At 51.0% G+C, this 27,589-nt stretch overlaps 4 protein-coding genes across 6 annotated transcripts in view; 2 read left to right on the top strand and 2 right to left on the bottom strand.

Annotated features, from left to right (window-relative positions):
• The window catches only part of LOC117645704 (rap guanine nucleotide exchange factor 4), a 60,916-nt gene extending 42,685 nt beyond the window's left edge, over nucleotides 1-18,231 (top strand). Inside the window, exons 7-18 of the mRNA XM_034386035.1 lie at nucleotides 492-741; nucleotides 11,056-11,239; nucleotides 12,468-12,613; nucleotides 12,772-13,084; nucleotides 13,162-13,477; nucleotides 13,560-13,782; nucleotides 14,102-14,355; nucleotides 14,689-14,814; nucleotides 14,894-15,072; nucleotides 15,145-15,374; nucleotides 15,570-15,692; nucleotides 15,784-18,231. Coding sequence (XP_034241926.1) covers nucleotides 492-741; nucleotides 11,056-11,239; nucleotides 12,468-12,613; nucleotides 12,772-13,084; nucleotides 13,162-13,477; nucleotides 13,560-13,782; nucleotides 14,102-14,355; nucleotides 14,689-14,814; nucleotides 14,894-15,072; nucleotides 15,145-15,374; nucleotides 15,570-15,692; nucleotides 15,784-15,905 — 2,466 coding nt within the window. The 3' untranslated portion in view covers nucleotides 15,906-18,231. The remainder of the gene's footprint in view (nucleotides 1-491; nucleotides 742-11,055; nucleotides 11,240-12,467; nucleotides 12,614-12,771; nucleotides 13,085-13,161; nucleotides 13,478-13,559; nucleotides 13,783-14,101; nucleotides 14,356-14,688; nucleotides 14,815-14,893; nucleotides 15,073-15,144; nucleotides 15,375-15,569; nucleotides 15,693-15,783) is intronic.
• A 5-nt stretch (nucleotides 18,232-18,236) lies between these two features.
• LOC117645700 (protein CLEC16A homolog) lies at nucleotides 18,237-24,366 on the bottom strand. 3 transcript variants are annotated; one of them, XM_034386030.1, is made up of 19 exons: nucleotides 24,304-24,366; nucleotides 24,103-24,223; nucleotides 23,506-23,634; nucleotides 23,281-23,414; nucleotides 23,043-23,191; nucleotides 22,723-22,952; nucleotides 22,452-22,644; nucleotides 22,201-22,371; nucleotides 21,974-22,127; nucleotides 21,774-21,899; nucleotides 21,277-21,642; nucleotides 21,035-21,189; nucleotides 20,798-20,959; nucleotides 20,584-20,722; nucleotides 20,328-20,476; nucleotides 19,956-20,250; nucleotides 19,749-19,877; nucleotides 19,574-19,671; nucleotides 19,214-19,486 (listed from the first exon to the last, which is right to left on the bottom strand). In XM_034386030.1, exons 2-19 carry the CDS (start codon nucleotides 24,174-24,176, stop codon nucleotides 19,214-19,216), a joined length of 3,126 nt encoding a protein of 1,041 aa, XP_034241921.1. In that variant the 5' UTR covers nucleotides 24,177-24,223; nucleotides 24,304-24,366. The 3 variants fall into 3 exon arrangements, with proteins under 3 accessions (XP_034241922.1, XP_034241921.1, XP_034241923.1); XM_034386031.1 differs by lacking the exon at nucleotides 24,304-24,366 and having other exon boundaries at nucleotides 18,237-19,486; nucleotides 24,103-24,176; XM_034386032.1 differs by having other exon boundaries at nucleotides 19,219-19,359; nucleotides 24,103-24,366.
• A 270-nt stretch (nucleotides 24,367-24,636) lies between these two features.
• On the bottom strand, nucleotides 24,637-25,660 carry LOC117645703 (protein MANBAL-like). Its single transcript, XM_034386034.1, has 3 exons — nucleotides 25,455-25,660; nucleotides 25,049-25,203; nucleotides 24,637-24,970 (listed from the first exon to the last, which is right to left on the bottom strand). Coding segments are annotated over exons 1-3 (273 nt in total). The 5' UTR covers nucleotides 25,456-25,660; the 3' UTR covers nucleotides 24,637-24,853.
• A 141-nt stretch (nucleotides 25,661-25,801) lies between these two features.
• LOC117645702 (39S ribosomal protein L39, mitochondrial) lies at nucleotides 25,802-27,572 on the top strand. Its single transcript, XM_034386033.1, has 8 exons — nucleotides 25,802-26,014; nucleotides 26,087-26,275; nucleotides 26,349-26,603; nucleotides 26,671-26,883; nucleotides 26,964-27,064; nucleotides 27,156-27,221; nucleotides 27,303-27,350; nucleotides 27,420-27,572. Exons 1-8 carry the CDS (start codon nucleotides 25,930-25,932, stop codon nucleotides 27,495-27,497), a joined length of 1,035 nt encoding a protein of 344 aa, XP_034241924.1. The 5' UTR covers nucleotides 25,802-25,929; the 3' UTR covers nucleotides 27,498-27,572.
• Nucleotides 27,573-27,589: the final 17 nt, after the last annotated feature.

Below are 27,589 nucleotides of genomic sequence, written 5' to 3'. Positions count from 1 at the left end.
GTGTGTGGAGTTCTCCACGTTAGCACCATGCCCAGAGATAGGTCCACACGTGAAGTGTGGAGAGTGGAAACTCCACACGTCCAAGAGGATTACTCCGCTCAAGCAGAGGGAGCTCGTGTATGTATATTTTGCCTGCCTACAGAGGCCATGTGATGCAGGGTGCGCACAATCAGGCACTAAAGGAATCGGATAAAGGGGGCGCACAGTGGGCTTGAAGACCGGCGCAGGCGGCCGAAATTCTAGACGCGTTTTGACCTCTAGAGTCGCTCAAGGGGACTCGAGCCGAGCGTGTGACCCCACCGGGTTATTGCTCTCCGAAAGAGAAATCCATTGGTGGGGGTCACACGTTCGGTTGGAGTCCTGTTTAGCGACTCTGGAGCTCAAAACGCGTCTCGCGTTTTGTCCGCCCGCGCCTGTCTTCTGGCCCACTGGAAGCGTGGGTGTGGTTGGTGTGACGGCGAGGCTTCGCCCCGCTTCGCTTTGTGCCCCAGGCCCCCGGTGCCCAGGCCGTGCGCATCGGCTTCGTGCTCCGCCACCTGCTGGCGGCCGGCTTCGCCCCCGAGTCGCTGCGCGGCGCGCTCACCATCGACGGCCAGCTCATCTTCGCGCGCGGCCGGCGCGCCTGGACGGGCTCCGACCTCGTGGACTGGCTCATCGAGGTCTCCGGCGGGCTGGTGCGCTCGCGCCAGCAGGCCTGCGCCATGTGGCAGTGCCTGCTCGAGGAGGGCGTCATCCTGCACGGTGAGTCTTGCAGTGCAATGCAGCCGTGCCTCCACACTGAAAAACCAAGTCTAGACCACACCACTCGTGTGGTCAAATGGGTGCCATTTTGACCGCATCAGTTGGTGTGGTCTAGACCACGTTTGGCCACGTTTGGCCACGTTTGGTGTGGTCTAGACCACGTTTGGTGTGGTCAAAATGGCACCCATTTGACCACACCAGTTGGTGTGGTCTAGACCACGTTTGGTTTTTCAGTGCATTGGCAAAACGAAAGCGAAGCACCACTCTCTGTTTTCAAGCCGATTTCAATCGACCAAAACTCGGTTTGCAGTTCATTTGATTGTATAAAATTTTATACAAAACATACAGTCCAAGACCCGAATACAGTCAAACGAAGAAACCTTATGAGATCTTAAATGAACCAATCCACATAAAATTCCGTTCGGCGAGATGAAAGAGAAGGCTGGCCGCCTTCGGGGTTTGATCGCGGGCGGCTGGAGGCACACTCCATGCCCACTGGTGGCGCGGCGCGGACGGTTGAGGAAGGACAGGAAGAAAGGAAGAAATATCGCGGGGCGTACCTCTCGAAATTGGGCGGCTGGCTTAAGCAGCTCTTTCCTCCGAGCGCCAAATTAATCTTCCGGCTTCCCTCTCCATGCTCCCTCCTCCCCCCCCCCTCCCCCTCCCCTTCTCCCTCCCCCTCTCCGTGTGGAGTGAGAGGCGAGCCCTGCGCTGCGCCCTGCCCCGCTCCTTGGCCGCAAACGACACAATAATCCCGAAGTGCGAAGGAGGCTGCCGGTGGCCCTTCACAGTGGGCCAGAAGACCAGTGGAGGCGGCCAAAACTCTAGACGCGTTTTGAGCTCCAGAGTCACTAAATGGGACTCGAACCGAACGAGTGACCCCACCAATGGATTGCTCTCCGAAGGAGGAATCCATTGGTGGGGTCACCCGTTCGGTTCGAGTCCCATTTAGCGACTCTGGAGCGCAAAACGCGTCTCGAGTTTTGGCCGCCTCCACCGGCTTCTGGCCCACTGTGCCCTTGCGGCCCTTGCGGTGGCCGGACTCTGTCTCTCTCGCACTCGTGCGGACTCCCGTAAAGGTGCGAGGGAGACGGAGCGGCGTGAGCGTTGCGGCGTGACTGGGCCTGCAGTCATTAAGGACACTGACCAAGTGCCGCGTCAGCCTGGAGGCTGATTCCGAGAGTCGTTTTCGTCGCTCTGTCTCTCTCACACTCATGGGCCGTGTCGAAGAGGTGCGAGAGAGACAGGGCGATGAGAACGACTCTCGGAATCAGTCTGCGGGCTGACGGACGGACGGACGGGCGGCCGGGCGGCTCGGCGACGCTGCCCGACTGCCAACGTGAATAATGAAGTCTGCGGGACTCTCATCAATCCGAGGCTCCCTGGCGCTTGGAGTATCGCCGCGGTAGGCGAGTGCCAGGCCGCCGGGCGCCAGGCCGAGGCGAACCGATACCGCGCCGATGCGGCGATACCCCGCGCGACGGATGCGCGGCGCCAGCGGCGTCAGCCTTGGCGTCAGCCTGCACAGGGGACACATTGAGACGACGACGGCCGTGGCGCCGCGGCGCGCCTAGCCCAAGGCAGCCGAAGATAGCCGAAGGTGGCCGAGGTGGCCGAGGTGGTGGCGGACGCAGCCGAAGGTGGTTGCGAAGGTCAAGGCAGAGGGCCGCGGCACTCCTCGCATGCCAGCGGGTATACAGGGTGCCAGTGCCAGGCGCGAAGCAAAATGAAAGAAGAGAGAGAGAGAGAGAGAGAGAGAGAGAGAGAGAGAGAGAGAGAGAGAGAGAGAGAGAGAGAGAGAGAGAGAGAGAGAGAGAGAGAGACTTGGCAGAGTAGCGCTGCGGGCCCGACGTCACGTCACGCGGCGCCCGGCGCGTGTATGCGCGGCGCGCGCGCACCGTGGGAACCTGAATGAAGAGGTAAAGGAGACGACAAACAATCCATCAGGGGCAACAACAACAACAACAACAGGCCGGTGGCGACAACCTTGCCGGCGCGGGCAAGGCCGCGCGTCACGGCAGCGGCGGCAGCGGCCCAGGCTGCTCGGCCACTTATCTGGCGAGGCCGTTCATTAGACATAAATCTCGCTTCGCACCGTCGTTTATTTATGACAGGCGGGGCAGGTGCGCACCGCGGTCCCCGACACCTCGCGGGGGGGGGGGGGGGGCTTAACGGCGTAGGACGACAGGGCAGGGGCGGAGCGCGGGGCACGCCCGAGGCGCCGAAGCAGCCGCTGGCGGGGACGACAGTAACGAGATGGAGAAAATGAGGTCCTCTCCGACGCCATCCCGGCCGACGAGTGAGACGTGAGTGTCCTGATGACGTCCTCCCCGCCACCGCTGTGTCGCGCGACGCGACGCGACGCCGATCCAAGATCTAATACACTCTACGGTCGGCGCGGACGACGGCGCGCGCTTCAGTCGCCGGGACGAAAACAAAACGTCCCCGCGGGGCTGGCGGGCCTGGCGGGGCTGGCGGGCCTGGCGGCAGGCGCGCGACGGCCTGTCGCTTCGCGCGGTTCGGCGCGTCGTGGCGCCAGTGTACCTCCCGTCCGTGCCGCCAGCGTACCGCCGCCGCGCTGTGCCGCCTCGTCCTTCCCCACGACGCGCCGAGAAAAAAGACCGCGTGTGCTCCACACTGTGCAGTGCGTGGCCAAGCCCGGCATGACCCCGTCGGCCCCAGGCCGCCCCATCCGCCGCAAGCCGTCCCGCTGACGGGCCGCCGAGGAAGTCCGCCGCCACGGCCACGGCGACGACGGCGGCCCACGGGGGGCCCGCGGCAGGCCCTGCCGTGCTGGAGGCGGATGCCGCGGGTGCCGCCACTGCCGCCACTGCCGCGCCCAGCGCCGGCGACGCCACCTCGTGCGTCCTGCGGGACCTCTTCTTCAAAATGCGATTCTCCTTCAGGAAGAAGCGGCGCCGGCCCACCAAGTCAGGTACACGCGGCAAGCCGTCCCGGATCCGAGGCGGCCCTCCCGCGCCGCGCCGCCAGCCGAGCGCTCTGTCTCTCTCGCACCCTCACGGTGTGCCTCATCAGTGCGACAGAGACAGAGCGACGAAACTACTCTTGTGAATCGCTCCGCAGCCCCAATTAGACTCGGCGTGCGACCGCGCGGTGCGCTGCAGTGCTGCACGTGCTGCAGCAGGTCAGGAAGGAATCGAAATCTTTTGAAATTCAAATCGGAAACGAATGCGAGATGAGAGTGTTCACAGAGCTCTTGGAGCGAGGATTCGAATCCATCCACACTTAGGTCGCAAGCAGACTTGATGCGTTGTCGAGCCGTTCCGAAGAGTCGTTTCGTCGCTCTGTCTCTGTCGCACTCATGGAGCTCTCCGTAAGGGAGCGAGAGAGACAGGGCGACCAATCGCTCGGCAGGCCGACGACTTCATTTGCCCGTAGAGTAACTACTCGGCCGTGAAGGCTGCGCCGCTGCTCCGCTGCGCCGTTGGCGGCGGCGGCCTCTCCCCATCCTTGTCTATCGCGGACGTGGGGCGACAGCAGCGCGGCCCGGCCAACGTGCCCCGTGTCCTCCGCTGTCAATAGTGTCAATACCGGCGCCGCGTTGACACTGTCAACTTGACGGGGGCCGCCGCCCGCGCGACGCGCGACAGGGACCTGGCTGGCCGCCACGCCGGCACGCCGCCACCGCGCCTCCCCTGTCCCGCCTGTCGACCGATATGGAATAACTTTCGCCCGGCACGATCAGCGCGCCAAACCCGGCCAACCAAGCCGACCCTGTGACCCAGGGCCGCCCTGGGCCGCCCCGGGCCCGGGAAGGGGACGACTAGTTCGTGCCGCGACGCGTCGCCGCGTCTCCCGCACCACTGCCTCCGGGCCGGGAGGACGGACAGTCGGGTAGGCCAAGCAGGCAGACAGGCAGGCAGGCAGACAGGCAGGCAGACAGGCAGACAGGCAGACAGGCAGACAGGCAGACAGGCAGACAGGCAGACAGGCAGACAGGCAGACAGGCAGACAGGCAGACAGGCAGACAGGCAGACAGACAGACAGACAGGCAGACAGACAGACAGGCAGACAGGCAGACAGACAGACAGGCAGACAGACAGACAGACAGAAAGGCAGGCGGCAAGGTGCGGACGTTCGTTAAGCCCGGATGATCCAACCAATCAGACGGCGTCTCTGTCCACTATTCTACGTGACGGGGATGCGCCAGCGCCAGCGCCGGCAGCGACGTCCCCATTACTTTTCCTTCGGAGCCGAGGGGGTGGGGGGCTCCAGATTTGCTCGCACCTGCTGCCCGTCCCGTCTAGCGCGTCTAGCGGCCGGGGCCTGCCGGCCTGCCGGTAGGGGGATTCACGACGTTTATCCCCTCGGCTGGTCTGGCCTGGCCACACTCCGTGAAAGTCAATGCGGGGCGGGGCGGGGCGGGGCGGGGCGGGGCGGGGCGGGGCGGGCGGGGCGGGGCGGATGCGCTTGATGAATAATCCAAGGAACCGGTTATCGGGTTTAGCGGGGCGAGCTGGGGCTGCACGAGCGCGAGGTGCGCGAGGCCCTAGTGCAGGTGCGCGGGTTGCGCGGCCGAGCAGGTCGTCGTGCTGCCCCGCTGGGGCGCGCCGGGGCGCGCTGGGGCCGTCCTGCCGGCAGGGCCCTGTCGGCTGGGATTAGTGTCAGCTCCGCGCTCTGGCCGCTCTGCTCGCTCTGCTGCCCCGTGTATGGGAAAGCACTTACGCCCGCCCCGCGTCGCGCGTCGTGACATGAAAGCCACCGCACCTGCCGGCCGACGCGTGGGGCCCCACAGTGGGCCAGAAGACCGGTGCAGGCGGACAAAACTCGAGACGCGTTTTGAGCACCAGCGTCGCTGAACGGGACTCGAACCGAACGTGTGACCCCACCAATGGGTTCCTCGTTCGCATAGCAATCCGTTGGTGGGGTCACGAGTTCGGTTGGCGTTCCTCTTAGCGACTCTGGAGCTCAAAACGCGTCTAGAATTTCGGAGTCTTCCGGCCCACTGTGCACACCTGCCGGCCACGGCCACGCGTCGGGGCGACGGGGGGCTGGTGGCGCACGGGGACGGCCGACGGACGTTCCAGGGCTGCGTTCCGCGTTTCAAAAAAGCTTCCCGGCCGTATGAATAAATAGCGGCAAAACGGGTCGGCACTGCAAACAGTCGTCGCTCTGCGTGCCGTGCCGTGGCCGCCACCGCACCGCTGTGCCGCCGCCTCGGTACGCCTCGGGGGCCACCTGCTGCACGCCGGCCGCGCGTTCAAACACACGGCACGCGGGGAGTGCCAAAAAAAAAAGTGTGCCCGAAATTCGCTGTTTGGTTGAGCCCCCCATTGTTTGGACGCACAGCCAGCCGCACCGCGAGGACGGTACTCGCGACGGCAGCTCTTTAAGAGTGCCGCACACCGGGAACGCGGCGCGGAAGAATGGCCGGGTAATGGACGCGGGGCGCAGGGCAGGGCCACTCCACTGGGAAAGGGAGAGATGAGGGCGGCAGTGCCCCGGCCGAGCGTCAGCCCGGCGAGGCACCTCTCCTTCGCCTTCGCCGTGACTCCTGCCTCGCGCTGCAGCTGCCGGAGACTGATTCCGAGACTCAGTTTCGTCGCCCTGTCTCTCTCGCACCCTTACGGGACGCCCCATGAGTGCGAGAGAGACAGAGCGACGACGAAAACGCGCCTCGGAATCGACCTGCCGCTCGTGCATTAGTGAGCACGCCCCGGCGGAGGCTGTGCCCAGGCTGTGCCGCCGCGCGCCCTACACCGCGTTGCCCGGCGTTACCCGCCTGCGCCAGCGAGAGTGGAGGGCGCTGGAGGACGGGGAGTGGTGTTTCCTGTACCGGCTGTGTTCTGACAAGGGCGCGCACGTGCCTTCGAGTCCCGCCAGTCCCGCCAGTCCCGCCCGCTCGGCTCCACGCCCAGGGCGGGACCAGGAGCCTCAGCGGGGACCGGCGGCCACATGGGGCACCGCCGGCACCGCCCCCCTGACAGGTGAACGTGGGTTTATTTACGTCCTGGTCCCCGGGGCCCCGGGGGACACTGGCAACGAACCGGGGGGCCTCAGGGGGAGGGGGGGGGGGGGCACGCCAGTGGCACGCCAGTGGCACGCCAGTGGCACGCCAGGCGCTCTTCCATTCTTCTGGTTCGTTTCCCCGCCGGGATGCTGCAGACTCATTCCGAGAGTTCTTTCCGTCGCTCTGTCCCTCTCTCTCCGGGGCTTCCCGTACGGGTGCGAGAGAGACAGGGCGATGAAAACGACGCTCAGTCTGCCGGGGATAAATAAAGGGGGGAGGAAGTCGTCGACGTCGGGGACTCAAAGGAAGGACCAAGCAGGGATGGCAGCAGGGCGGCACGGCGCACCGGGCTTGGGGCGGCGCGGCGTGGCCTGGTTACACGAGGCCGTCGCAGTGACCTTGACCGCCGGCCACAACGGGTGTCTTTCATTTTTTTTTTGTTCAATTTTTTAGATACTTTGAGAATGATTTCTGAATGCAAAGTCCGAGGCCAGAAGACGGGTAGAGGTAGGCGAAATCCCGGACGGGTTTTGAGCTCCAGAGTCACTAAATGGGCCTCGAACCAACACCACACTGTGAGCCACTGCCGCTGCCCCACCCTGCAAGCCATTGGTGGGGTCACACGTTCAGTTCTAGTCCCATTTAGCGACTCTGGAGCTCAAAACGCGTCTCGAGTTTTGGCCCACTGTGCGACGCGACGTCAATGCTAACGGCTTCAGCGCTCCGCTCTGGAACTTCCCTTTCGCGGCCAACTCGCCCAATACGAACCGAGCGCCGCTGCCGTCTGATTCCGAGCACTGCTTTCGTCGCTCTGTCTCTCTCGCACTCATGGGGCGGTCCGTAGGGGTGCGAGAGAGACAGAGCGACGAAGCAGTGTTTGGAATCAGACGGCAGGCCGACGCGCCGACGACGAGCGGGGCGTGCGGGGCGTGCGTGGCGGTCGGATTTATTCATACTCCCTCGCTGCTTTATTTTTCAACGCGCTTCGGCTCGGCTTTGAGGGGATGGACCGCCATGGACGCGGACGCGCGCGGACGCCAGCCATTCGTGGAATCGACAACGTTATTGGTGACGGGACGACATGGCGCTGCGCACACACTAAAATGGTGTGTGCGCAATTTTGCACGGGACACGTTACAGTTTTTGTGGTGACGGACTTTCCCCAGTTTTGTGCAAAATCACGTATGCGCACAGTCGTACGACGCAGATACTGCAACGTTTCGTTCAAAGTTTGCACAAAAACATTGAGGCCGTAGAAGGCGCAGCTCGTACGCCAAACAAAATAAATGGAACTTTTCGGCGCTCCCGGCGAATGGTGGTGTTTGTTGTTGTTGTTGTTGTTGTTGTTGTTGTCATTGTTTGGCGGAGGCGTCGGAGCGGCCCGCTCGAGGCGTCACTTGGACAAGTGCAAGCCGACCCTCCCAGTGAATGAATGACTCGGTGGGGGCGAACCGCGCCAGCACTCGGCCTCTGCGGCAGTCTGCAGCGATGGGCCGCTTGCCGCCTTCGACCGCCGCCAAACTTTAGATTAATTAATTGGGAATTCCGGCGGGAGACTTGGGCGTCGGCAGTGTGGCACCAAGGGCGACGGCCCCGGACGGCCCGGCCACGGGGAGGCAGACGAGTCGAGCGCTCGGCCGCCGGCAGACTCATTCCGAGAGTCGTTCTCGTCGCCCTCTCTCTCTCTCTCTCGCACTCGTGGGCGTGGGGCTCGGGGGGTGGGCGTCCTCTATAGGTGCGAGAGAGACAGACCGGACCGCTCCCGTTTGCGCCGCGCCTACCTGAGTGGCTACCAAGACCACCAAGACCGCCGAAGACTGCCCGGGCCCGGGTCAGTGAGCGTGACTCGGAGGCCTCCTGCTCGATCCACAACATGTCCATTTCGGCCAAACACTCGCAAACACGAGACAATGTCACTTCTGAGCCTCACGGCAGGCAGACTCGGCGCAAGGGCGACTGCCATGCTGCCATGCTGCCATGCTGCCATGCTGCCAGACCCGCAGGCGCGCGACAGGGCCTCGGCCTCGGCCTGGGCCTGCAGTGTCCCTGGCGGGGGACGGTGCCCGAGGACGAGGGCGAGGGCGAGGGCGAGGACGCAGCCCCGCAGCCTCGCGCCGCCGCCAGCACGCCGTCACGGCCGTCGCGTCACGCGGAACAAAAACTCTTACGCTAATGCGTTTTCCGCAAACACTAAAAAACAAAAAAACGACACAGTAGTGCGAGTTCAAGTCTCTGTCGCGTCTCCGTTTTTCCACCAGGACATGACGAAAATCCCGTTGCGACGCCTAAAACGTGTCAGGGCTTTGCTGCTCTTCCAGTTTGCAGCGACCCGGGGCGGGGCCTCGCCGAATGCGGATTCGCCGACATCATTTAGTTTAAACGTCCCGCGCCGAAAATCCGATGAAGCATCGCGACGCCGCGCTGGGAGCGCTGGGAGCGCTGGAAGCCGAGCCACTCGCCGTGACGCAAAGCGCGCAAAGAGGCTGGGCTCTGCTTTCCTCTCGTCCCTCCCTTCCTTCCCTCCTTTCCGGCGCGGCTTTAAATTCGCCGCCATTAATCCAAGGCGTCGCCATTAATCTGCAGACTCATTCCGAGAGCCCTTTCGTCGCTCTGTCTCTCTCGCACTCATGGGGCGTCCCGCGTGGGTTGGGTACGAGAGAGACAGCGCGACGGGGCTCCGTTCCGGAGTTAGCTTGCGGAGCACCGGGTGTGGTGGTCTAGCCCTTAGTGGTAATGGTAATGGGACGGCAGGCAACCGCCGTGCGTCAACGCAGCGCTGTGCGGCGGGCTGGCCTACCCGGCTGTTTCCAGGCGCTCACCACTCGACCTCATGTCGGACTCCACTCAACCCCAAAGTCGCACTCTACTCGACCCCAAAGTCGCACTCTACTCGACCCCCCTCGTAAAAAACTTTTATTAACATTTAATAAATTTTAATAAATTCTTAATTAATTTTTTATTAGGGGCTGTTTTTTAATTAATTTTATCACGGGTGCTTTTTGATTTTAAATTTAAATTTTTAACAAGTCCGTTTATAAAAGGTTTTAAATGTTGATTAAAACTTGTTAACAAAGAGGGTTTAATAAACTTTATTAGCTTTTATTATCATTTTAATAAAGACTTTAGGTAGTTAATGTTAAGTGTGATTTAAAGGTTTCTTTGAAAAGCCCGGTGAAAACAAAGTGTCGAGTCATATTCGTCGTTAAACCTCTCTCGAGTAAGTAGGTGTTCCCATATGTTAAGGAACTTTATGGTTTTACCCCCTGCAAGATTTAATTAATTTTAATAAAAGTCTGTCCGCCGCAGATGGCGCTGAGGTCTACTTTAGTCCCTTAGCTCGCGGTGTTGACTCCATCGCCACATGCACTAGTCGCGCAGGCTATTCATTTTCCTCCATCGCGCTCAAGGAAGTGTGTGTGTTTTTAGACTTGCCTCTGACACAAAAGTGTTGGAGAATTTGGGGGGCCATGGAAATGCCGTCTCACACTCTAATATCACATCTCAACACGATTCTCTTACTGGTTTGCAACATTTTCATTAACGTCGGTAGGGGTTTAAATTTAAAACATGTGTTTTTAAATTTAAAATACAGCTTAAAAAAGGTCTAATTAGCGCTTATAAAATTTTAAATTTAAAAATAAATTAAAAATTATTATTTACATATTAAAAAAAATTAAATTTCATTTCAGCCTGACCTATTAATTAGTCTCATCGTGTTCATAGATAGCTCCATTCTTGGGCCCCTTACAAGATTTAATTAGCATTTAACAAAATTTTAAATTTAAAATCAACTCTAATAAAAAATTTAAATTTAAATTTCAAAATTATTTATTAAATTTAATATGCGCCTTTTTGCCAGGGCCTAAAGTCGCACTCTTTTCGACCCTAAAGTCGCACTCTACTCGACCCCAAAGTCGCACTCTACTCGACCCTAGAGTCGCACTCTACTCGACCCTAGAGTCGCACTCTACTCGACCCTAGAGTCGCACTCTACTCGACCCCAGAGTCGCACTCTACTCGACCCTAGAGTCGCACTCTACTCGACCCCCAAAATCGCACTCTACTCGACCCTGGAGTCGCACTCTACTCGACCCTAGAGTCGCACTCTACTCGACCCTAAAGTCGCACTCTACTCGACCCTAAAGTCGCACTCTACTCGACCCTAAAGTCGCACTCTACTCGACCCTAGAGTCGCACTCTACTCGACCCCAAAGTCGCACTCTACTCGACCCCAAAGTCGCACTCTAGAGTCTAGAGTCTAGAGTCTAGAGTCTAGAGTCTAGACCCTAGAGTCGGTCTCTCCTCGAGGCGACCTAACCGTCCTCGTCCTCGCGGTGTTGCAGTGGCGGGCGAGCTGCCCTTCCTCGACACGGAGGCCTTCTACCGCTTCTTCATGGACAAGCCGCCGGGGGACGCGCTGCCCACGGCGGAGGAGTTCGAGGCCGCCGAGGACGACCTGCACGACGCCATCGACGTGATGAACAAGCGCGCGCCGCACGCCACGCTCAGATACATCCTGAGGAAGTCGTAAGTCCACAGCCACAGCCGAGCCAGTCGTCGCTGTCTCTGTCGCACTCATGGCCCAGTCAACAAAACATAGTCCCGTGGACGTCCGAGGGACGCCCGGCCCGGGACTCCCGACCTCCCGGTCGGACGTCCGGGGGACCTGGGATGGCAAAAAAAAACGCGTTCCCTGGAGGCCGAGGGACGTCCGAACCGGACGCCCCGGGTGGACGTTCCGCGGACGTCCGCCGAGACGTCCGTGGGGACTATCCCGGGGGACGTCCCTCGGACCACCGAGGGACGTCCCATGTTCAGCTTTAAAAAATTTTGGTTTAAAAAATTTTGAACGCAAGTGTGTTAGCTTGACCTCAATTTGCCACTCCCGACCGTCCTTACCCTTCCCCTTTTCCCCTTCGGACGATGAAAATCGTTCCCTTTTGGGGAGAGTCGAACCTCCGACCTTGGGTTGGAAGCAGCGCACTTATCCACTGTGCCATGCCGCTCACATGCAACTGATGTTGTGTCTCGACTACATGATACGTCGGGGGCCACCGTAGCGATGTCCCCGTCGGACGCCCTGGGGAGGCCCCCGGAGGCCCCGCGCGTACATGCCGGGACCATATGCTGGGTCTCGTTTCACACATGAGACTGACTTTGGACTTTTCCTTCAAAGTGTTGCATCTCATCAAAGGGGCCATGTCCAAACAGTATGTACCTGGGACGTCCTCAAGGAAATCCTCCGGGACTAGCCCGCTAGGACCAGCTTGGGACCACTGGCAGTCGGGCGTGTTGCCTATGGCCGGGGGCCATGTCCCAATAGAAGTCCCTGGGACGTCCCAAAGGATACCCGCCGGGATTAGCCCGGGGGAAGGGCCCTCGGACCACTGGTACATGGGCGTTTTGCCCAAGCAACGCGGGGCATGTCCAAAAGGACGTCCTTGGGACGCCCCGGGGACGTCGGCCGGATCTAGCCCTTCGCAACCTTTCAGGGGTCCCGATGGGACGTCCGCCGGACCTATGGAGGACGTCTGCTGCGGCGGCCCCGTCGGGCCCCGGGCCGGGTGGTCCGAGCGGCGTCCCGGGAGGTACATGAGGGACATCCCCAGGGGCCATGCAGGGACCACTCAGGGATGTCCGAACATGGTCCGTCCCGGACCGGGACTATGTTTTGTTGACTGGGGGGGCTCTCCGTAAGGGTGCGAGCGAGACAGAGCGACTGGCCCGGGCGCTGACGGCGTGCTGCTTGTCGCAGGCCGCACGAGCGCACCGAGGACGACCTGGAGATGGTGTACGACGAGCTGATGCGCATCCGGGCGCTCAGCCACCTCGGCAACTCGGTGCGGCGGGAGCTGGCCCACGTCATCGTGTTCGAGTCCCACCCCAAGGCGGGGGAAGTCCGTGAGTAGCTGCGGCTGTGGACTCATTCTGAGAGTCTTTTTCGTCGCTCCGTCTCCCTTGCACTCATTGGGTGTCCCTATGGGTGCGAGAAAGACAGAGCGACGAAAGCGACTCTCCTCGGAACGTTTGCTGACTGAGTCTGACTCTGGCACTCGCAGTGTTCCAGCAGGGCGACGAGGGCCATAGCTGGTACATCATCCTGCGCGGCTCGGTGGACGTGGTGATCCACGGCAAGGGCGTGGTCACGTCGCTGTCCGAGGGCGACGACTTCGGCAAGCTGGCCCTCATCAACGACGCGCCCCGCGCCGCGTCCATCGTGCTGCGCGAGCCCAACTGCCACTTCCTGCGCGTGGACAAGGACCACTTCAACCGCATCCTGCGCGACGTGGAGGCCAACACCGTGCGCCTCAAGGAGCACGGCCAGGACGTGCTCATCCTGGAGAAGATCTCCAACACCCACTCTCACTTCAAGTACGCGCGCAGAGTCAGGTGTCGCTTTGGCGGCGCGCCGTGGAGCCGAGGCTGATTGTCGTTTTCCCCCGTTGCAGGTACACCGTGATGGCCGGCACGTCGCAGAAGATGCTGGAGCACCTGCTGGAGACCCGGCTGGTCGGCTCCGGCGGCCAGGAGGCGCTGTACGGCGACCCCTTCCTGGAGGACTTCCTGCTCACGCACATCGTGTTCATGCCCATGCAGACGCTCGTGTCGGAGCTGGCGCGGCACTACCGCATCGAGCCCAGCCCCACGCAGGAGCAGGACTTCCTGCTGGCCTGCAAGCGGCGCGTCGTGCAGTTCGTCAACTGCTGGGTGCACACCGTCCGCCACCCCGTGTTCGACGACCCGCACTCCCTCGCCTTCCTGGAGGTGCGTGTCGTCCTCGTGTCGTCGAGGTGCGGCGCCTGGTTTGCCGAGACTCGTTTAACAGCCTTGTCCGCCTTGTCCGCAGGAGCTGGCCAGCGAGGTGGAGCAGGACGCCATGACGCACCCCAGCCTGCAGGAGGAGGCGGCGCTCATGCACCACGTCATGTCCCAGCTGCGGCGCTACCAGGAGGACCGCGCCGCCGCGTCGGGGCAGAAGTGGAAGCTGCCGCCGTGCGGCCAGCCCGTGGCGCCCTTCTCCAACGCCGCCAACACGAGGGGCCGCGCCGTCATCCGGCCCACGGACGACAGTGAGTTGCAGCGTTGCGGTGGCGACGCAGCTTACGGTGGATTGGCCACAAGACCGGTGGAGGCGGTCCAAATCCCGGACGCGTTTTGAGCTGCACATGCAGTCGCCAAAAGGGACTCGAACCGAACGAGTGACCCCACCAATGGATTGCTCTCCGAACGAGGAATCCATTGGTGGGGTCACACGCTCGGTTCGTCCTGTTTAGCGACTTAGGATCTCAAAACGCGTCTAGAGTTTCGGCCGCCGGCGCCAGTCTTCTAGCCCACTGCGCAGCGGGGGGCTCACCCTGTCTCTATCTCACTCTATTCTTCTCGCCGCAGTCATCTTCCGCGTGTACTGCGCCGACCACACGTACTGCACGCTGCGCTGCCCTGTGTCTTCCACCGCCGAGCACATCAAGCTGTCGGCCGCGGACAAGCTCAAGCTGGGCCCCACCGAGGACCTGGTGCTCGTGGAGGTGCGCTCGTCCGGGGAGCGTATCGTGATTCCCGACAACGACCTGTCCGTGCCCACCGGCCTCGGCGGCCTCAACGCGCGCCTCTTCGTGGCGCCGCGCGAGCACATCGACGCCCTGGTGAGCGAAAGGATGATCAGTGGGCCAGAAGACCGGCGCAGGCGGCCAAAACTGTAGACGCGTTTTGAGCTCCAGAGTCTCTAAATGGGACTTAAAACGAACGTGCGACCCCACCAATGGATTGCTCTCGGGACGAGCTATCTATTGGTGGGGTCACACGCTTGGTCCGAATCCTGTACCCTCTGGAGCTCAAAACGCGTCTAGAATTTTGGCCGCCTCCACCGCTCTTCTGGCCCACTGTGGGATGACCGGAGGGCGGCGGCCCCGGCCGGGAATCGAACCCGCACCCGCTCACGCTGTGGTGCGCTTGCCGCGGCTTCCTGCGTGTTGCAGACGCCCTTGCCGGAGCAGGAGGGCGCCACGGAGGCGATCGAGATCGACCTGGAGCTGTTCAGCATGAAGGAACTGGCCTACCACATGACGCTGTTCGACTGGGACCTGTTCTGGAGTGTTCACGAGGTGAGCCCTGCGGTCAGCAAACTGGGCGTGTGGTTTACGGACGGACTAACATGCTCACCATCTCTCTGCCCCGTTTCAGTACGAGTTGCTGTACAAGACCTTCGGCAGGCAGAGCTTCAACCAGATCACGGCCAACTTGGATGTGTTCCTGCGGCGTTTCAATGAGATCCAGTACTGGGTCATCACCGAAGTGTGCCTGGCGACCCAGCTGTCCAAGCGGGTGTCCGTGCTCAGGAAGATGATCAAGCTGGCTCAGTAGTAAGTCGAGTTAGCGGATGATGCGGGAGTGCCCGGCGAACGTGAGTTGACCGTCTTCTTGTCCACTGGCAGCTGCCGCGACTACAAGAACCTGAACGCGCTGTTCGCCATCGTGATGGGCCTCGGCAACGTGGCGGTGTCACGGCTGTCCCTCACGTGGGAGAAGCTGCCCTCCAAGTCGCGCAAGCTGTTCACCGAGCTGGAGGCCCTGATCGACCCCACCAGGAACCACCGCGCCTACCGCATCGCCGTGGGACGGCTGTCGCCGCCCATCATCCCCTTCATGCCGCTGCTCATCAAAGGTGCAGTCCCTGACAAAGTAGTACAACATGTTTTTGTTGTTATTGTTTTAAAATCTGAGGAGCCATTAGCTCTGGGTTTAAATTGTAACAGGTGCAGTGCGCACTGGAATAGGGCGGGCTCGGAAGTGTGGCCTATTTACTCAGGAATAACCTTTATAAAAATTGGGTCTCCTGTTTCTTTTTTTTTTTTACCAGACATGACCTTCACCCACGAGGGCAACAAAACGTTCTCGGACGGCAAGCTGGTCAACTTCGAGAAGATGCACATGCTGGCGCAGACCATGCGCAGCATCAGGAACTGCCGGTCCAGGCATCTCGGTGAGCACCACCCTCCACGCCACCGCGCGCATGACCACACCGCGCTCGCCACTCGGCACTACAGTCGTCTTTCCTTTGAATTCCTTTGCAGTGCTGGAGCCGTTTTCCCCCAAAGGCGAGCAGGACATCAAGGAGTACATCGCCTCCCTGCGAGTCATCGACAACACCAGGACGCTGACCAGCCTGTCTCAGAAGCTAGAACCCCGCCGCTGAAGTGCAGGGGGTAGTGGTGCGGGGCTGATGCCCATATTCTAGTCAAAGCGGCGCCAAAGCAAAGCCAGGACGGTGCAAGAGCAGTCGGGAAGAGTAGTCTCATCTTCATCTCATCCCATCATCAGAATCTCATCATCCGCACCTTCATCATGGTCTTCATGTTCATGTTCATTGTAGCCTCCCTCTGGGAGTCAAAGGGAAAGCCCGGGCCTGGTCCAGGCAGGCCACATTTGTGATTTTTAGTGAGGTACTTACTTTATATGTTGTAAATATAATAGGAGGAGAAAGCAGGAACTCAGTTTGTTGACAGGGACTCAAGGCTCGCTCCTAATTAAATGTGTGAGCTGACATAAAATTTGAACATTGCTAATTTGCATTCCGGTCAGAGACGTTAGTGGGTGGGTGTAGCTTCCTAAGAAAAAGCAGGTATTGTGTACATTGATTGTAATTTTAAAGTTATATGTAATTCATCAAAAATTTGTTTCCTTTTATTGTTTTTCTTTGTGTTTTAGGTATCTTGACCAACAAAATTTAAATCAAAATAATGTCATTTGTATCATTTGTATACATTTTTATAGATTTTTATGTGATTGGGTCACAAAAATATTTAATATGGCAAAGGCAATGTTTAATTAAGAGCTTAGTGATGTTCTTGTGGCAAAGATTATTTATAATCATGGAGCTCAAAACTTTTATCCCCAGCAGGTCTAGCAATTGCTGTGTTACCAAACAGGTCCGGATATTATTTTGCCATAGCCATATTAGTCGTTGTATACTTTCTTGTGAGCTACCAAGGTAATTTTACAATTGATGTAAGTTTTGTATGCAAAGCATGTGTGTATATGTTAATTCTTCAAACTTATACCCACAAATTTTGTGAATGAATTTGATTCCCTCTCGCTCCATTTTTATTACTTCACTTCACGCACAAAGCTCCTATTTCTTACCTCTTTACTTGATTATAGACTGACATTCACTATGATTTCTCTTTACCTTTTCTGTCATTGTTTTTCACTCTTTCACTTTTCAGCACATTGAATATAATTATGAGGTTCTCCTATCATGTTCAAGTTTATATGGTTAAAACAGTTATGAATTTTAGAAGTGATTCGATTCATATTAGCAGCTCACAAAACCTATTTGTGTACTCAGTACACTCTTTGAGTCACATGCTCATTACAACCATTTGCTTGTGGGTACTTGAATGAGCATACGCCTCAAAGTGTGTACTCATGAGTGCCGTACTTGGAGGCTTGTCCCTATGCCTGGCATGGCTATGCCAAGCACGCGCCTCCAAGTGTGCACTCAGTGAGTACACACTTGGAGGCGCGTGCTCATTCAAGTACCCACTTTGAGGCGCGTCATTGGGCAAGGACACGCCTCGAAGCCGAAACGTACGCTTGTAAGCACGGGACTCGAGGAGTGAACTGAGCACACACATAGATTTTGGGTGAACTTTTTCTCGGATTGTATGATGTACAGGGTGCCTACGTTATTTGTATTCCATCATTAAATTAAGAAACACAATAATGAGTTGAACGCTGAAAATGACAATCAAATTATTTGGAAAAAATGTCTATTGCTCTAAGGGTAACATTAAGGTTTCAGAATAAAGCTGGGCTGACAAATGTTCAAGGTTGGGGAATGTGAAAAAAAGCGTAAAGAAAAAGTCATTAAGTTTGTGTTAAATTTGAAGTTCTCGCTAACTTTACCTTTTAGGACAATAGACCCAAGCTAATGATGCTGTGGGACTTTGAAAAATCTGAAAAGGAGATGTTAACTTTTTTCCACTTCTACCTTTGGCTTTGAGGATTTATCTCAAAGAAATTTTCACTGTAGACCTTAGTCACTTTTCCTATCTTCCTCTGTGCTTCCCAGCATAGCACTGCTGTGATCTATGTATCTTATCTTATCTCTGTACAATCAACCTATCTGTGATGCGTGTTAATCTTAAATTCCATCTTCTTTCTTTAAAAAGTATACGGTACATATAAATATATTTATTATAGTTGTATTGTTGTCAGAACTTTTTCAACGTCTATGGTGGACTATGCTCACTTTGTTTAGTTCAAGCTGATCCTCTTTGTCTGTAAACAGATCCAGTTGTTAGAAAGGAACGTCTTGGTATGTACCAAAAAAAAGTGTCCAAGTTGTTGGTCAAGAGAACTGATAATAGAATTTCTTCGTACATTATAAGTTTGTAATGAAACCAAAATTAATTGACTGGATTTGGAAAAAAATAGCTATGTGTACAAAAAAGTTATATTTCAAGCAAAAAAAAAGTGACTAATAAATAAGTTTTGAATGGGAAAGATTTACAAACAAATCATATCTTGTTTGAAGTTTATCACTTTAATTGGAATTCAAAGCAAACAAACAGAATTCTTGCACATTTCTGATCTTAAAAAACATACAAAAAGAATAAAATAACAATAATGAAACAAGAGGTTGAGTTTGACAATGAACTAACAGTGACATTTTTGTGTTTATAAAAATAAATTCTTGGCTTTCATATATGAAAACAATATACTTTCCAAACATTTTAACCCAAAACAGTCCTACTATCTGAACCAGATGGTAGGTATCTTACTCTTTGAGCCATGCAGTAAGTTCTTTTTCTAAGCTCATGAACTCAAAATGAAAGGAGTTCTCTGCTTTCAGTCACAACAAAGTTCAAAGGACAAAGCTATGATATGCCAGAATTAGAAAGCATGAATGACAGACAAGTCTCCCAAACAGACATTACGCCATAAAATATACATTGACATCAATCCTCCCACTAACAGTATTCTCATCTGTAACAATCTTTCTGACATGATAGGTAATGCATTCATGAGCACAAAGTTGGATTGGAATTAGAATAATTTTTTTAATAGTACTCTTCATATTTTTAATTCACGATGGTACGTACCAGCGTACAAAACTTAACAGACTAATAATAAAACACAACCATTAGTTAAAAGTTATCTGATTCCTATAAAAGCTTGAACAATATCACATATTTGATAACAAGCCTCATAAAATTGCATCATTCTAAATATGAGCACAATAAGTTTCTTTTCATAATACATATGTCACACAATACATAAAAAAAAGTTGGGATGTAGTGCCTCATGTGTCAAATACTGGAATGCCAGGCAAATTTTAAAATCAATACAGTTTATATAAAAATAAACGAAATAGCCCAAAATTAGCAGTTTGACAGACATGTGATGTGTAGGTATTTTCGTCTCAATACTGAACAAAATATACATTATTTCAGTCTCCTACAGGAAAGAAGTCACCCGAGAGTTTTAGTAACTGACAAGCTAAACTGTTTCTACTTGACCTCGACGTCTTTGTCCACCACTGTTGCTGTTCTGGGAAGAAGCTCTGCTGGTAAATGATGTTTCCTCTGATACTTTAGCAGGCGAGTGTGATGAAGGAGTTGAAGGACCAGCAGACTCGCTCATTGCTGAGGATTGAAGTGACACATGAGATGGGGATAGTGTAGAAGTGTTTGATGTTAGGATGGACGATGTCATTGGCACAGGCAGAAGAGGTGAATTATCCTTAAAGCTTACGGAACCCTGGTCTTTAACCTGAGCAGGTAACACAGATCATTTCAGTAACGCAAGGACACATAAGTAGAAGAGGCTAACATCAAGCAGGAGCCCAGATTTACTTACTTTGGCTATGTCTTCTAAAGGGATCTCTTCACTTCTTGGACGCATGGGCTTTGGAGATGCTTCTCTCGACCGACTTGAATCTCGAACACGAGTTCGGTCTGAAAATGCAAGATTACAAGATTACTTTAAAAGCAAGCACACCACAAACCCTATGCTTAAGTCAGAGAAAATTTACCAGGTGATTTTGATGCATTGCTAGGAGATGGTGTGTTCTCTCTACGCAGAGCTGCAGCATGGCCAGGTAACTTTTGAGCATTGTATACTTGACGTTGTTCTCGACCACCAGCTATTCTAATGCCTCCTCCTCCACAAGAAAAATTCAATCATCACAATATATTATTTAATTTTTTTTTTTTTACATTTGCTGGGAAATTAAACTTACTTAAAGCAGATTCTTGTCGACGAGCTGCATGAAGATTAAATGCAGCAGAGCTTGATGCTGTAGACTGAGGGACAGGAATATCCAACAAACGTGCAATTTGAACCATCTTTTTTTGACGTGCTTTTGCTCGACCTTTGGTTAAACGCTGCCTTGCTGCCATGCAACGAATATGGTCATCAAAAATAAATTTAGCAGAAAGTAAAGGTACTCTTTTGGATATTCCAGATGATAAAGGCTGATGAATGGTGATGTGTAGGCACCGGGAATCGTCCTTGTCCCCTGTCACTTCAATATCCTAAGAGAAAAACACCATCAATACAATGACACAAACAGGATGCTGCAATCATAGAAAATGATGGGAAAAAATCTGACCTGTAAAAATCCAACCAGCTTAGCTACACCATATCCAAGACGACGGGTTGGTTCCACTAAAATAAGTTGAATCACATCTATCACAAGGAAACGATGCATTCGTGATCCATCCTTCAGGACCACATTGCATCCTATGAGATCACTGTTATCTGAAATATAGAATTGCAAGTTTAATGTTGACTAAATAAGATATTGGCTGCAGTCCAGAAATTTTCTTAGAACACTGATTATGTAACAATAAATTATATTGTCTTACTTAAGTTTAACACATGGTCAACTTGGACACAAGTTGAAGAGTCTGTTAAAGGCAAAGCTCGCTCTGACTCCATTCCAAGCACCAATGATAAGTCTCGCACCATTAGGAAAACACGTATAGCTCTACGGGCGCGTTCAACCTACAACAAAATAAGGGTGATGTAAAGTCTGAAGGAAAAATCACATCACAATGCACTCCATGCTTTAACACATACTTCACCACATGGTAAGCGTTTCCCAAACTCAATGCCAGTCAGTGGTGTTCCTGTGGGTGGTAACAGCACATTTGAATCCATGGTTAGCCACTCAACATTCAGTGGCTTTTTTTTCATTTGATGGTACTCATCTTCGAACATGTCCAAAAAAATTTCCTCACTCTGTAGGAATTAGGAAATTAATTAAACATTGTTTTTACATACACTGTTTTCCCTTACAGAAAAACTTGCTATTACCTTGTAGAAATTTCTTAGAACTGAACTACTTTCTTCCTTAGCACCTTCAATAGCAGCAAGATGACCATCTTGTAGAAAGCTTACATTTGCATTCATGACAATTTGAGTCAGAAGTCTTATTGTCAGCTCAAGAGTAACCAATCTCACTTTCGCACCTGCAACATTTGAGATAGGTTTCCAATTTATTTATTTTTAAAGTGCTGTAACATTTGAAACTAAACAAAAAGAACACAGGTGCTTACTAGGTTGACAGCTTAAAGTGATTATAGCCACGATTTTTTCCACCAACGACAAGTTGTATCGATTCAACAGTGGTGTACAGGGTGTATCTGGTCTTTGACAAGGGTACAATACCCCATGCAACAAAGCTCCACTAACACCTTTGTTTTTACCAAGTGCATAAAGAAGGCAAAGAGCAAAGAGAGCAGCATAGTCATTTTCTTGACAGTTTAAGGCATTATAAACTGACTCTATAAAGGGCTGGTTGCTCAGAGGTTGAGCAAGAGGCACCGGACCTTCGGGACTCAAGAGCAAGGGCCCTTCACTGGGGGCTGCATTACTATCTCCACAGGTGGATGAGGGACAGGCCAATGGACCTGATTGGCACTCTGGAAAAATAAAAGAATTAAGGATCACAACAGGGCTACCAGGTTTATCATTTTTGAAAGAATTTGACTGTACAAGCATGAGATGATTATACCCCATGGTACAAGTAAAGGTAATATTTTCATATGCTCACCAAGAACTTTGAGTAAATGTTTTTCTTCATCAGTTATGTTTAAATTTGCCTCTGTATTGTCCTTATCATGGTCCACTTTTTCCTCAGAGCCTTTGTCAGTGGTACCAGTTCCATCGTCCAGGGAGGCTTTGGAACAAAGAGGAGAAAGATTAGTGAGCCCTACTGTCACGTCAAACAAACATTACGTGTCATCAACCTACGTTGTCTTGAACGAGGTTCTGAGGTGCACGGTGAAGCTAACTCAGCACTATCGGCACTCATAGATCTTGAGGAAACATCCAGAGAGATTTCTAATGAAATTTCTAAGGATTCTGTGGGTGGCAAGAAGCCCGGCTGAATGACACTTGCTTTACCCTGCCGGAGACGATATAACAGTTTTATTCAACTGTCCAAAAAATTAAAAATTTACAACATTTTAAAAGTATACCTGTTGAAGAAGGACAATTTTATCCTGGGTCGAAGAGTTGCTAAAAATTAGTCGATCAGCATGAAGGATAATTTTGGCTAATGTGTCCACGAGAGGAGCATGTGTAAGTATAAGGAAGACTTGGGACAGAAGAAATAATGACACTACACTGCTAACATAAGGCTGAGAATTCTGTAAAAAGAAAAAAAATTAATTAAAGATGCAGAAATAAAATATTCAATAATTATCCCTATTACAAAAATAGTCTTTACCTTAGGTGATGAGGATCTCGTCTTTTGTCTATCCAATGAGAACACATAGAGAGGAACCAAGAGTTTGTTCAGCAGATGGTCTGTCAAAACTTGATTAAGATCAGCAATACCCAGACAGAGTATATCATTCAAGTAGTGAAGGTGATCAAGATGTTCAGCAACCAGATCGGCCAAACGATTTTTACTTTGATGACTGTTGGGAAGAAACATGGGAGTTATGTAAAGGTCACTTTAGAGCATTTACATGCAAGAAAATCAAACAAAGACCTACTCAGCATCATTGCGAACGCAAGCATCCAGTTCCAGAACATGATTGCCAATGAACCAGACCAGATTAGAAAAATATGGTGCGGCTGTACGATCCCTAATAAATCTCAACATTGACCGATCTTCAACTCGGTAGACATTTAATGTAAGTGTTCTAACAGCAATTCGTACCATACTTTCAGAATGATTGAAAAACTTTATTGCTTCTGTATATAAAGGAAAGTCATTGGTATGCTAGAAAATAAAATAAAATTGAGCGTAAATCACATGCAATACCACACATGAGAAAGAGAAAATCATATGCTCTGTATCAAAATGTGTTACCTCATTATAGAAAAAATGAATGGTGTGGCCATTGAGCTTTAGTGACAGTGTCTTTAAGAATGAAATGTAATATGCCATAACTTCCTCATCAGAAAAATCGAACTTGTGCACGATAATTGAATTGACATGATTATTACTCAGGAGATAGTCTAGAACAAATGAGAGAAATACATGGATTGTGATCCAACAAGATCGGTAAGTCCCAATTCCTGTACATGTGAGTGGGAGTTTTACTTACACAGTGATGTTTCATTTCGAATATTTTCAAACAATATGTTGAGTGTCTGTAGAAGTTGAACACAAACATAGCTACCACATTTTTGTTTCATTATTTTCAGAAAGAATGACAACATATTCTTTTCAAGAAAGAAACTGGAACAGAAAAGAGTCAAAATAATTATTTCAAACAGAAACAGGAAGGGAAACACTGAAAATATTCAATATGAAAATATTGCAAACTTACTCAAATACACTGCTATCATTTTGGTCACCCCAAATTAAAATTTCAGCAATTGATCGTAGTGTTTCCACTAGAAGTCCTCGATTGCTTTCAGACACTGTCTGATTTTTAGATAGGACATTATACAAGTACCTAAAAACATAAAAGATAACAACTCATCTCTCTCTTCACAAAAGGATAATCTGCTTCAATTCTGTAGAACATGTAAAAATATGCTAAGAAGTAAACATATTGTTCATCTATGAGTGAAAATTTGATACAATCATGTTGGCAAGTGTTGTTGACATTTGATGCACATGAGACCTTGAACCTTAGTCATGGATACATGAGCATAGAAACAGAGATTATTAAAAAACAAAGGAATTATTTCCAAATTCCTATTACCAATGAAATTTTTTTGGAAGAATAAAATTACAGCTCAAATCTACACTGAATCAATGACTATTCTTTATTGATGTGACAGATGCCTAACCTACAAAACTAGATATGACAGCCAGTTTACTCGACCGTCAGATGAACACTTAAATAATCGAAATAGGTGTATCTTAAGGAGCTCGTTCAATGGTATTTCTGTTCACGAGAATTATCACAGAGGCTTACTTTAAATGGTCCAATGAATGAGGGTTCTTAGGCTTCCACAAACCAACTCCAAACCAGCTCCGACTTCTAAACATTGTTTGTCACTTGTAAAAATAACTATCAGATGATGAATATAATTCAACTGCAACCAACGCCACACGAATAAGTCATCCTCCACATAGAGAAATTACAAAAATGAAACAAAAAGAGGTTCAAAACAACCGTCTGCTACAAGGATCATGCAAATCCCGCCATCTTGGCATTATTGGAGGACGGAACGGAACGGAACGGAAACGGACGCTGCTGGGATGAAAACTCGCGGCTCGAGCAGGAGCGGTCTTTTTGAAGTTTAAAGAAGGTCTTCCCTGCCCAAGATTTATGCTTTTGCCTTACATACAGCAAAGAAATGTCAGAGCCACTCAATTTTGCTGGGCTTCATCTGTTTTTATTCTTCTCTAAAATGATACTTCCCATAGAGACACACAGTGTCTCCATGAACATGCTCACAATGAGTGGCGACTGGGCTGCTGGTTAATTTGCAACAACAAGCAGAAGTTCTATTCATAAGATTTTATTATCAAAACAAAAACAAAGAAAACTTACGATACAGGGAATGCACATAATTATTGGAATAAATTAACACAAATAAATAGTATGAACAAGAGAAGTATTTGAAAGAAAAATATCACAATAAATCAAAAGAACCTATACAAAAAATGCTGGAAACTTGTAGCTTAAACATTCCAGCACAACATGTGTTTTGGAAAAACTGTTAACGCCGCTTTTTCTTTTCCTGTCTTCTTTGACGATGGTGGCCATGAGGAGGGCGACGAGGTGTAGCTTGAGGTGTACTGTGATCCGATACCTCGTCGTCACTCCCATCCAAGTCCTAAGGTGGGAATATTGAATGAGACAACAGTAACAAGAAGGGTTTTAAGTAGAGATACTGCATACCCTTAAGGCTTACCTTGCCCTGAACAGATGAATCTCCTGAACGGTCTGGAGCCATTACAACCGCAGCCAGACAAATGAGTTGAAAGAAAGCGCCGAGGTAAAGACCGCAGCGCATAAGAGAGTCCAGGAAATCTGGGCTAGTGTTGATGTCTGCACCGTGAGACTCCACTGGAACAACATTTAAACAGCACTTCATTTGATTAAAATCAAACAAGAAGACAGAATTTTTTATAAAAATACTTGATTATTTTGTTTTTTAGCACTATAATACATTAGAGTGAATTCATTAGTTGGCAAAATAGTTTTGAGACAAATAACTTTGTAAATTTTCGTCTGCTCTGGCTAGAACTGTTGGGGTTAGGAACTGAAGTCATCCTTCAATAAGAGAAGAGAGTTGAGATCAATAAAACAAAACTCACTTGAGTGGATGAGTGTGGAAAAATTAGTCACGTTTCAAGATACAGGTTTAAAGCTAGTGGGACCAGAAAGCTCCTTGGTGTTCAAAAACCCTCGCTGAAACAAAAATCTTTTTGTTTACTGTTTGCAGCTCGAGTTCTACTTCACGTACACAAAAAAAAAGGTGAAAAGAGTAAAGTAATGCTGTGTCGTTCAATCGTGCGTAGAATGAAACGATCAAATCGCTAGACTTTCCTGGGATTGCTCGAAATGATTATTTTCATTCAAAGTTCTCCCGTTTTGCGATATTTTATCTACTGCCTTGTTTTTTTAGTGCTGGTATGCCTGCCAATGCACTGTTATTCGCAGTTTCTTTCAGTATTCACAGGTCTCCGGCGTCTGCACTGTATGCACATGTACTACGAACATTAACCTAAGGACACAACAAGAATACGTCTTAATTTAGACGATATTGTTTTAATTCTTCATGAGAGAGCAATGACTTTATGTCAAAGTCTTCAACGTTTTGGTAGGGTTGGTCGGTGGGTACTTCCCAAAAGCCATCATGAAAGTATTACGCGCAGTGAGTACCACTAGTTTTTAACATTATGTTGCCCAAACACTTGCATATCTTACGTTATTTTGAAACTCACAGGTTTTTCTGTATCAACTCCCCTCTTGAATGATACCCTTCGTCGCTCAGCAATTTTCACTGCAGAAAAGAAAAGACAACATGAAGCTGTGGGACGTATCAATAAGATAGAGGTGGAAGTCACGTCAGACTATGGCAATGAGTTGCTTCTGATGAATCGAGACATCTCTACTCCTCACGATTGTGCGAAACGTGAGTGTTGATATTTTATAATTGATGTTTTCATTTTATTCAAAGTCAGCATGTAGTTTTATCTTGCTTGCAGACATATCGGGGCATTTGACCAAGAACGCATTTGTTGCACTCGTTAATACTGACTCAAATCCAAATCAGCCATGGGACATGCACAAGCCTCTTTCAAGTTCTTGTCGATTACAGTTCCTGAAAACCACAGACAAAAATCCTTGGATAGCCAACAACACATTTTGGCGATCATGCTCCTTTATGCTAGGCGCAGTGGTTTCAAAAGCGTTTAGGGATGACATTGCTGTAATCTTGCACAGTTTTCCTTCACCTAATGGTAAGCACCACACCGTGACTTACAGTTTTCAATGTTTTCAACAAAATATGTACTAGTTGGAGTTTAGTTTACAGTGGCAGCTTCATACTGGATGCATTTGTTGGACTTGAGTCCTGGAATCCTTCACCAGAGGAGCTGCGGTCATTTTCAGCAGACATGGTAAAATTATCAGGAGAGGAGTTACCTTTTGAGTATCTTTCTGTCAGCAGAGAGATTGCAGAGGATATGTTTTCTGACAACCCATATAAACGGGTTCATATAGGCAATATTTTTGAGAATCGTGAGTACTTGCCTTACTTCAGCTTTGAGTTTCCTCCTAATTATAGATAATCTTTTAAATCTGTATTTCGTCTTCATTAGATAATGAAGTGGTGGTTTATCGAGTTGGTGACCATGTAGATATTAGTCGTGGTCCAATGATGAACCACACTGGCCTACTTGGGCGTTGTACTATAGCATCTGTACGTAATTGCTCTAGAATTTCATTTATCAGATTTCAGTTAATTAAAACTAGAATATTCAAATATTTGTCTATGTTTTCCTTTTTTCTAGGTTCATTACCTTGAAGATGATCAGCTGTTTCGATTTCAGGGTGTAGCGTTACCAATAGGGCACAAGGTAATTATCATAATATGATTGTGGTACAATCAATACCATCTTCAAGTAAATTTAAACAAAAACTTTTTTTTTCATTTTTAGTTGAATCATTATGCATATGGTATACTGGAAAATCGAGCCAAATTTCTTGTAAGTACAAAAATTTAAACATTTTTTTAAAGTTTATGTTTTTTTGGTAACTTATGATTTATTTTACAGAATGATCATATGATTCCATCTCAAACCAAATTCCAACCAGCTCCTGAATATGCCACCGAAGCTACGAAAGTTAACTAAACCTGGAAGGGTGAACTTCCCTGTTGCTAATGTTTCAATGTATTCTATCTGTGAAATACATTGCTGTTACCTGTACCCCACTTCTGTTTCTC

Source organism: Thrips palmi, unplaced genomic scaffold (assembly GCF_012932325.1).
Source record: "Thrips palmi isolate BJ-2018 unplaced genomic scaffold, TpBJ-2018v1 HiC_scaffold_19, whole genome shotgun sequence".
Classification (NCBI taxonomy): Eukaryota; Metazoa; Arthropoda; class Insecta; order Thysanoptera; family Thripidae; genus Thrips; species Thrips palmi.
Note: the sequence above shows the minus strand (reverse complement) of the source record. Positions and strands in the feature narration are given on the sequence as shown.

Excerpts from the sequence above, each read along its gene's own strand:
- LOC117645703 (XM_034386034.1), bottom strand. Across the intron at positions 24,971-25,048 it reads ATTCATCTGTTCAGGGCAAG|GACTTGGATGGGAGTGACGA; the intron begins GTAAGCCTTAAG and ends TTCCCACCTTAG.
- LOC117645700 (XM_034386030.1), bottom strand. The coding sequence starts at position 24,176 with ATGTTTAGAAGTCGGAGCTGGTTTGGAGTTGGTTTGTGGAAGCCTAAG. Across the intron at positions 21,900-21,973 it reads AGAACCTCGTTCAAGACAAC|CCTCCCTGGACGATGGAACT; the intron begins GTAGGTTGATGA and ends TTTGTTCCAAAG. Across the intron at positions 20,723-20,797 it reads AACGCTTACCATGTGGTGAA|GTTGAACGCGCCCGTAGAGC; the intron begins GTATGTGTTAAA and ends ATTTTGTTGTAG.
- LOC117645702 (XM_034386033.1), top strand. The coding sequence starts at position 25,930 with ATGACTTTATGTCAAAGTCTTCAACGTTTTGGTAGGGTTGGTCGGTGG. Across the intron at positions 26,015-26,086 it reads TCATGAAAGTATTACGCGCA|GTTTTTCTGTATCAACTCCC; the intron begins GTGAGTACCACT and ends TGAAACTCACAG. Across the intron at positions 26,604-26,670 it reads CAGTTTTCCTTCACCTAATG|TTTACAGTGGCAGCTTCATA; the intron begins GTAAGCACCACA and ends GTTGGAGTTTAG.